Here is a 9,628-nt window from a genome sequence, read left to right as displayed (position 1 = left end):
CCCCCTCTCTATTTCTCTCTCTCTTTCTCTCTCTCTCTCTCTGCCTACCACTGCCTTTCTTCTCAAATTCTATTAACCACGTTCCTCGTTCAAATACTATAGTTATCGCTACCGTGGCTCTTATATTATTTATGAACAGCTAATGTATACGCCGTGATACCGAGAAAACTAAGTTTCATGCTTTAAAGTTAAAACAGTTCGTCTATGGAGAGTTAACGTTACAATGGCGCTACAATTTATTAAATAGTGCGGCAACTTAACGAGTCGATGCTTCAGAAGATGCTCGAGAAAACGTATGTCGATTCGAAGTGAACGCGAAGAAACACCACGAGAAGGATCATTTTCGACATTTTATATCAACGACACAGTGAATTGATTCAATGTTACATTAACTTTAAACTTTAAACTAATCCCCGAAATCAGCGATATGTCTCGCGATGCTGAAAAACAGTAGCACACGTTTTTATTACTTCTAAGGTACACTTGACGTTGTTATTAACTATTCTCCTGCTCGAACGATCTCTGTATTATGGAAGCTCATCTTGTGATTATATTGTGCAATGATCTGGATGCTAATTGACACTACAAAGCGCATCGATGCAAAATATTATTATAATGTTACTTGTATCCGTTAAAATTAATTTAATACAATTCAATTTGCTTCGATACACGCACGCGATGTACTGTTCAAATTTACTGGATAAATCCGCAGTCACACACGCCTGGTTCTATCTGTTACAACGCCGACTTATCGACCCGAAATACTCGTTTCCACCGCGATATCCATGTCATCATATATACCGACTCCACGTGGCGATTGCATGGCAATCCTCGAATCTTTCTGAAATTGAAACGTACACGGCGCGGTTAATAAACAAAGCGCGACACAAAGCTCCCATATTGCAATTCGCGCAGCGGCTCGAAGAACGCGAGGCTTGATGGAATTAAAGCAAACGCGGAAGAGAGCACGCCGCTCCTCTGAGATTAATCACGGCCACGTGTCAAGCGGATATAAGCGGCGGACAATAAAGTACAGAATCGCGAGCAGGGCTCAAAAGCCAGCCGACGGTACAAACAGCGCCGATTTAATCTGCGTTCTGCGCACGACGGCTGAAATGGACCACCGCCCATCCAGCGGTCGTCCGAGCTAACTGTAGCGTGAAACCGCGATAATCTCGATGGCCATTTGCCTCCACTCTTGTTCTCGGATTTTTTTCCAACTCCGTAAAATCTTGGTCAGGGTGAATTTAGACCAACTCAAATGTTACTGTCAAGAGCATTGGGCGCGTGCAATTACCGATTTATCGCTTATCATCGTGACAGAAACAATCTACAGAGACGACACAATTTAATAATGCGACAATTTAATGTCTCACGATACTCATTGGGATTTTTTCATAGCAATTTAACCCGTGACAGGTACTATGCCTTTTTAGTCAAGCTATAGGTACAATGAGGTCCGGCGGACCCCAATAAATTTTTGCCATTTTTAACATGATAATAAAAGGTAGAAAAAAAAACGCCCTATAGTTCGAAAATAATACTTTACGAATATTATATTACAACTAGACATATATAATAACAGTCTCAGTTTTTTAGTAATCTAAAAGAAAACGTTAATTGATTATAAAATGAACACAATGTGGACAGTGTTGAAATAAAATACACTGAAAGACAAATAATCAGAAAAAGAAAAAAATTTATGTTTTAATCTAAATCTACAAATTATAGATTATATAAAAAATATAACAAGTATTGTTAAATATAACAAGTATTGTCAAATATAACAAATATTGTTAAATTAAATACAATATTAAAATCTTAGAGGGTTTTTAGGTGCAATCGTTACAGATAATGCTTGCACATTTGATACATATTGGTTCATTGCATCTAACATATACTTCTTTGGACTTCATATCTTTACTTCTAGGACATTTATTACATCTTACTTTGGATTGCAAAATAATTTTAGATCTTTCAGTTTCTTCAATTTTTAAAATAGATGAAATTATTAAACGTAATGGCTTATGAATATATTGAGTTGTAAGACGTCTCTTAAGTTCAGGTTCTACTAACTGAAAGGCAAGAGCTTTTACGTGAAGAATGAGTTATATTGAGCTGAAGATTAAGAAAATTATTTTCATAAAAATAACGTTAACGGTACAATGGGGTCACTGTGACCCCAGACGAAAAACAAATGCATATAATTCACAATTACTTATAAATAACTCGATGATCTTTTCTTCTATCACACTGAAAACTGTTACTCGAAAGGTATTAAAGATATTAGCGCCATACAGTGGATAGTTTAGAAATTATCGCGAAAATAAAATTAATTGGAGTCCCATGGTACCTGTTACGGGTTAAACGTGAATTTAAGTTTGAACTAAAATCTAAAAGTTTACTATTGAAAAACGGCTTTAAAAAGAATGCCATCAGAACAATATTGGATTTTCGTGCGGGATTAATACGCGCGGTTTTTCCGTGAGCAATCTGTATACCTAGAGCTATGATTGATGTAAAAATTTCAATTGAATTCTTTCGTAAGTGCCACTGATATAACACCACGAGATCAATTTCCCGTTTCCCCTCTTTGACGTCCGCGGGCTGGCGTGCGCGCGCGTAAATCGTCGCGCAGCGCGCGACAGAATATTAAATTTCGCTACTTTAATTGTCGTTCCCGTTCGTCGTCGCCGATCGACAAATCACGGACCGCGGATAAATCACGGCGATGCCAATTAGAGGCGTAATCTCTCGTCTCCCTTCTCTCTTCTCTCTGTTTTTTGTTGGACTCGTATTTTTTTTCCAACAAACTAGCGCCGAGTCGGGCAGCTGTGGCGCGACGAGAGAAATGAAATCGACGGTGCATTTTTCACAGGCGAGATTGTCTTGAAATCGCAACAGCGAGCCGGGAAAACACCATCGCGCGATGGTGCAGGGCAAATGGAAAAGTGGCGAAGAAAAATCGCGAAGCCGCGGCGTATCGCAAGCCTTCGCGGCATAGTCGCGATAGTCACGATTAAACCAAAATATTCCTTGTCTATGGTCGCGCATTTATTACAGCATATATACCGATGTAGTAATCTATATCAAGAAAACGACAGAGACAAAGAAAGAGAAGGAGGAAAGAAGAAAAAGAGAAAGAATTAATAAGTCGTACGGAAAAAAAGTTTGCCTGTATTTCTGACGAAATATGAACAATGCGAAAATTTCGATTGAAATTATCAGAATTCTATTTAAGTCAACTAGAAAAATCCTGATAGATTTAGAGTGAATTCTGATAACGTCAACCGGAATTTCTGAGTCGTTCATATCTCAGAGAAATATAGTCAAACTTTTTTACCGCGCAGATATACAGAACATTTACCGCGAGCACGATTTCATGATAACATTAACGGTAATACATCGATATCGCGTCGATCAATAAGCCCCTCCTGCGAAAACACGGTAGATAAAAAACGAGTTTCGCCGGAAGATGCGAGCGGATGCAGTTCACCCCTCGTTTACTCGATAACCTCCCCTACGGCATTTACATGTAACCGCTCCATAGCGCGCCGCGCTTTAACCGTTCTATTATGCAAAAATCTTACGTTATCTCTCCTCTTGTTTTTCTTTCTGCTTCTTTCTGATTTTTTCCCTAAATAAGTTCGGCCCCGCGCGTTACACTCGCTCCCTTCCGCCTGTTTCGCGGTGATCGCTCTTAAAATTACGCTAATCCACCGGCACTCCCGGAAGCAGCGGGCGCGGAAATGTATGCTTCACTTAAACATAACTCCTTCGCACGGAACTCCTCGCGAGCGTCGAGTTGACTTCCCGAAATTAATTATCCCACTTTAACCGGCCGCGGGGCAAAATTCGCAGCAATTATGGACAGGTAAGTAGACACTCGGAAGTGTAGAAATAATTACACACGCTTTCGGCGAAAGTATGAAATTCATTCGCGACTGTGTCTGTACCCGAGTCCAAATTTTAACCCTGCTTTTTTCAGATCTGAACTTTCTGGCATCTGTATATTCTAAACGAGATCAGTGTGTGTGCAATATACAAAATTCTACTTAGCACCTCTAAATGACAGAAAACACATAAAATTGCCGTTTGTAGGTTTTAAAAAGGACTTAAAGACTAGTAGATTAAATAGAAACAATACAGATTGATACAAGCTTCAATCAAATATCAATCTGTGTGTTCAATGGAATATTTAGAAGTAGGATCAAAATTTCGACTTGAGTACCGCGACAGGTCTCTCTCTCTCTCCCCCCTCCCTCCATCCCTTTCTCTCTCTCTCTCTCTCCCTCCCTCCCTTTCTCTCTTGTATATCACATCGATATCGACGTGCGCTCATATGTGAGAGGGGCTTGACTAATTCCACAGTTATAAAGAAATTTACTTCTAAGAAGAAACATGGAGAAAAATTATATTACGACAATAATTGCTAATATTTGCGCGACTATAAATTCCTTTGATGCTGATGATCCGCAAATATGCTATATCCTCCACTCCCGTGGAAACGTTCAACCAAAGTACTTACGGTATCGTTCGAGATACAGAACGGTGGGAAGATAACAGCACATGCCGTTATCTCCATGCACGTGGGCATACATGTCTGCTAATTAACAGTTAATCCGGCGACTGTGGCAGCAGACTAGTGTATATTCCCGAGTCTCTCTATCGGCTCAATTGATGCCTCGAATATTTCACGCCACCGCCGCCGTCACCGCTGCCGCCGCCGCCGCCGCCGCCGACATCGACACCGCTGCTGCCGCTGCCGCTTTCGATAGGCGGACACATCTCGCGACGGCTTCCGGTCGATCGCGCAAAGTTTCGCAGCGTCTTTCCGGCGCGGGAAAAAAATTAGCGCCGCGGCAGTCGCGGCACGTACTCCTCTGAAGGGGAAACTTTGGCGAATTTCTCGGGTCAACGATCGAACGGCGGATATTCCGGCGAGAACAGCTCTTGAAGTATCGTTAATTCGATGCAAACTCTCGTGCTCCCCGAACGTTAACGTTCACTCGGGTGCTTCACGAGACGTTCGAGTTGTCGCACTTCACCATCGCGCGCCCGACGAATTATCGGGGTTGCGAAACGTTGCGAATCTTGTGACGATCTCGTGACTTTAATCGGTTGTCCCGTACCGGAGAGATAAATCAATTTCTGTTTGCGTGACGGATTAGGTGGGTTTCTCCTCTTTTTTTTTTTTCACCCAGGGAAACAACGACGGCGCGCGTAACGCGATTTCTATGATACACACGCGGATACGACCGCCGACGAAAAAATCCACTGAAACGCGCGCGTGATATGCTCGGTTAGGTCCGTCCGGAGCTCCGGACAGCGGCGGTTGTTTCCGCCAAACGCTGGCGATCCAGCGATTTCATCGAAATTATCCACAAAAAGTATCTCCGCTATACTCTCGGATTTGTCCGTTACACACACCGATAGCAACAATATTGCGAAACTTTACGAGTGATCTGTCGGACGCATATACGAGATTTTTTTTATTTTATATATTTTTTTTATATATGATCTCTATGCCAAATATACATCGTATCGGAATTGACTTTAACAAATCAGAAATAAAATCCATCTAAGAAAGAGAAAGAGAAGAAGTACTATTTATTAGGCTCTATGTGAGGCTCCACATGAGGTCTCCGGCGTTACAAGTAAAATACAATATTCATAAACTGAACAAAAAAGTACTTTACCATTTTGCAAATAACTACATAAATTCTTAGTCATCAAAAAAAGATTGATGCATCGCGCACAATCATGCACTAATCTTCTCTAATTAAATTAAGAATCTACGTGGTGGATTTTACAAAATGATAGAGGACCATTTTGTTCAGTTTGACCCACTCGGTTGCAAAATAGTTTAGACAGTTTGTCCAGATGTGTTTAGGAATGAAACCCAGCAGGCAGCACGGTATGCGAACCACTGCTCACGGGCTTGCACAGTGATTGGTTCTAGCAGCAGCAGCCGAAAAGGCCGCTGAGCCCATAAGCCCGTAGCAGTGGTTCACACATAGGTTGTCGTTCCTGAGCGCATCTGGACAAACTAAAGCGCTTAAAGCGTTTTGCAACCAAATGTACAAGCACGCGACGTCGCCATCACGGCTCATTTACCGCACCGATCATTTGTCGATCATCTTCACTTGATAACTCAGAATTGATTGTTTGCGAAATGATGGAGGAATTTGTGTTCACTTCGACGAGTTTTATCTATACACAATGGGTGTGTTATTGATCGTCGGACAACTGTGGAACGATGCGACGATGAGGAAGTAAGTATCTCGGATTGTTCGGCCGTGTGTTAACGAAATGTACACGAGGCGAAAGTAATTCGACGAGACCGCGAAAGTCTGTTTACGCGACTGCAAACAGAAACGCTTGCAGTCAAGTGCATACACGACGTCGCACGTATGCACGTGGTCGCGGGTGTTTGCATCAGACGTCCGCAATCGATTTTCGAGGCTACGCACCTGTCAACAGGTTAATTTCTCCGCCGTGCGATGCTTTCTTTTTAATTCGTCTCGACATCGCGCGTCCAACGTTCCAATTTAACGGACATTATGATTAGCCATTTTATCGTAAATTCTATCGAAACCTATCGAAAAGGATGTAGAATATATTCTCTGTCTCTTTCTCTCTCTCTCTCTCTCTCTCTCTCTTTCCGTCCTTGTTTGCGCATGTTTACGCATAATTATTAACCCAGCAGCGCGTGCAACGAGCTTATTTAATATCTCAATTAGCAACGCAACGAAACGGTAAGTCCCCCGCAAAATTATCGCCCTTATAATTAGCGCGACTTCGTTAAAGTCTACCGGCAATTATTTACAACCCCTGTCGTTTCGCGAGCGATTAGAATTGCGGCTCGCGCGAGCGTGGAGAGAACGCACGTACAATATATCCGCCGGTAAAATTGATTACGTCCCGAGCCTCCTTCTCCTCCTCACGACGCAATTACGTTAAACGTTCCCGGTTAACGAGTCACCTGAGGTTGTCATTATTCTTGCGGACACCTAAAGACGGCGAGAGCGATTGCTGTTTCCTCGACGTGGCGTAGTGCGGCGCAGCGCGGCGCGTAACGCGTCGTCTCGCAGCGATGCAATTTCACCGCTGGGATTACATTTTTATTTATAATGAAGCGCGCGCGCACACGGCGCCGGGATACTTCGGACATTTTCATCACGCGCTGTCGCTGGACTACACCCGTCGTGCTATTCGATCGTTCGCGATTTCGCTTGCGTTTAAACGCTATCGGGAACTGAAACGGATACCATCACTATGCTCTAATTATGTAATTTCTATGGAAACAGTTTCCATTTCCATAATGAGCTTGCGAACGAAATTATCGGTCATTACATTAACCGGTCCACACGGAATTTGCATCTCCGCCGGTCTACATCCGAAAATGACGATTACAACTGAATGTGCCTTTCTACAGCTTGTTAACATCGCCTCGCAGTATCGATTACGCGAGCACGTCCGCTAATTTTCAGCCAATGAAACTCGCGTACCATGCATTTCCCGCAAAGTTCCGTTTTTTCCTTTTTTGGAAAAACAAAATCAGAGCGTTGAAAACGTGGATTAATCTGTAATTTCACAGAGGCGCAATTGAATGTCACATGCGCGCAACGCGATATTTTTTCAATAGAGTTTCAAAGTCGGTAAAAAATGCATTCGTGCTGTCTTTGACGCTCGTAAAATAATACGTTAAAATTTTATGTATTTAAAATACATTGCGCTCTGAAATGAATATATTATTAAGACAAGAACTTAATATTACGCCAGTTCCTTTTACAATTGTCGAGATTTGACGAGACTCTTAAGCCATCCCTCTCAAGGGACTCCAAAGAGTTAAGAGGAATCTCGAGTTGCGAGGGGAACCGTGTCGTTCTTTCAATGTATTGTAACAAAAAGCATCGAGAAATACGCGTGAAGGGAAAGAAGAAGACGAAAATATGTTCTGAATATGAGTGACCGGTGGAGTATTTTAAGGGTGTGTTTGGCAACGCGACGATGGTAATGTCACGTTCCACAATTATACGAGTAATATAACGAAGCTACAAACAATATTACCGCACGGTGCATATCACTAATTACCAGACACGATAACGACTACGACGACGCTCCGCGAAAACTCGAAGGGCGTAAGAACGCCGTAGCCAGCCGGGAGATTTCACATTATGGACGCGAATAATCTGGCCAGGCAGGACTTTCCATCGTTTTCCACGACAGTCGTGTGCGAAAAGAAATTATTTCATTCGAGTTACCGAAGTTACGTGGCGGAAGATGCGCACGATTTCGCGAGACGACATCATTAATCGTACGCGATTACTTTTAAAAGGCTCGCGGCACGTTACGATTAACGAGGCTAGGGTAACGTCCTCGCGTTGTGACGCAACTAAAAAGACGAAAAACACGTCACAAGCGAACCTTTCACGCGCATCTCCTACGCTTCGTAGCGTTAACAATGTTAAAAGTTTGTGCGTTTAAAGCGCCGAGATCACTCGTAATTCTTTCGTCGTGCCGTTACGTTAAATTAAAATCACGCAGACAGTAAGATTCACAGACGTCGAGCAGCGTTCCGTACAACTTATCGCGGATCATCACGAGCGTGACGACGAGCATCCTCGACGAACTTCTTCCTCGCCCGCACTGACAACACTATACTGATAAGCACGTGGTGTGGGAACCTCCCTCGTCGCACCAGTAATCACTCCGTAATCCTGCTTGCGCGCGACGCACTTGATAATCTTGCTTACGCGCGGATCACTGGCGCGAGGTAACGCGAGAGTTACAACGGAGCGGCTGGAAACTTGCACGAGAGTTTTCACTGACGAGTTACGACAACTCGTACACACCCCTTGCGACGGTAAGTGCCGAGGGTGCCGTGTAGCGCGTACCGAACGCACGAGAATTCACGCGCGATATCGCGACGCGACTTGGTCGGTGCTCCGAGGTCGATAGGGGTGGAACGGGACCGCTCGTGTCGCCGTGTGTGCGCGAAATATGCGTAGGCACGTGACGCGATCCGTGACGCGATAACGAGTGCGAGAATTCTCGTTCTCTTTCTCTCGCCTGCCCTTTTCTCTCTCACTCTTTTCGCCGCGGAATCTCGCGAGGGTGGTGCGCGGCACGCACACGCGACGCCCGCACGGAGCGGCACTAACCCGCTGACTGCCGGAGTCGCCCCTTTTCCGCCCGCCTCGACCCGTCAGCCCCTAACCCCGAGGCTATTCCCTGGTCCCCGCGCGGTCGACCTACCACCCACACCTCCAGCGCACCACCTACCCTACCATCACCTCTGCCGCCACCTTCGCGAAACCGCCGCGCTCTTCCCGCCGCTGGTGTCTATTACGACGACGAGACGATGTTGACCCTCCGCTCGTGCACAGAATTTTCTTTCGCTGCTACATGTCGGCTGGACAAGTAGACGCCATTAAACGTCCGCGCCCACCTCTTGGGATCTTCGTGCGTTAAAGAAAAAAATTTCACGATCACGCGAGCTACCACTGCAATAAGATATGGAATTCCTTCGATGTAGATAGTTGATATCTCGTATGGAGAGGAAACACTAGGGATATCACTTGGCCAAACATGATCGTCGCGCCGAGATATTAATGTCAAGCAA

The 9,628-nt window shown here is 44.2% G+C and overlaps 1 protein-coding gene across 1 annotated transcript in view; it reads right to left on the bottom strand.

Moving 5' to 3' along the window:
* LOC116849356 overlaps positions 1-9,136 on the bottom strand; it is a 473,095-nt gene extending 463,959 nt beyond the window's left edge. Inside the window, exon 1 of the mRNA XM_032826434.1 lies at positions 4,529-9,136. Within this exon, the coding sequence (XP_032682325.1) occupies positions 4,529-4,601 (73 nt within the window). The 5' untranslated portion in view covers positions 4,602-9,136. The remainder of the gene's footprint in view (positions 1-4,528) is intronic.
* Between the last annotated feature and the right edge of the window lie 492 nt (positions 9,137-9,628).

This window comes from Odontomachus brunneus, unplaced genomic scaffold (genome assembly GCF_010583005.1).
Source record: "Odontomachus brunneus isolate Ranch 3 - 2012 unplaced genomic scaffold, Obru_v1 Obru_scaffold_113, whole genome shotgun sequence".
Classification (NCBI taxonomy): Eukaryota; Metazoa; Arthropoda; class Insecta; order Hymenoptera; family Formicidae; genus Odontomachus; species Odontomachus brunneus.
Note: the sequence above shows the minus strand (reverse complement) of the source record. Positions and strands in the feature narration are given on the sequence as shown.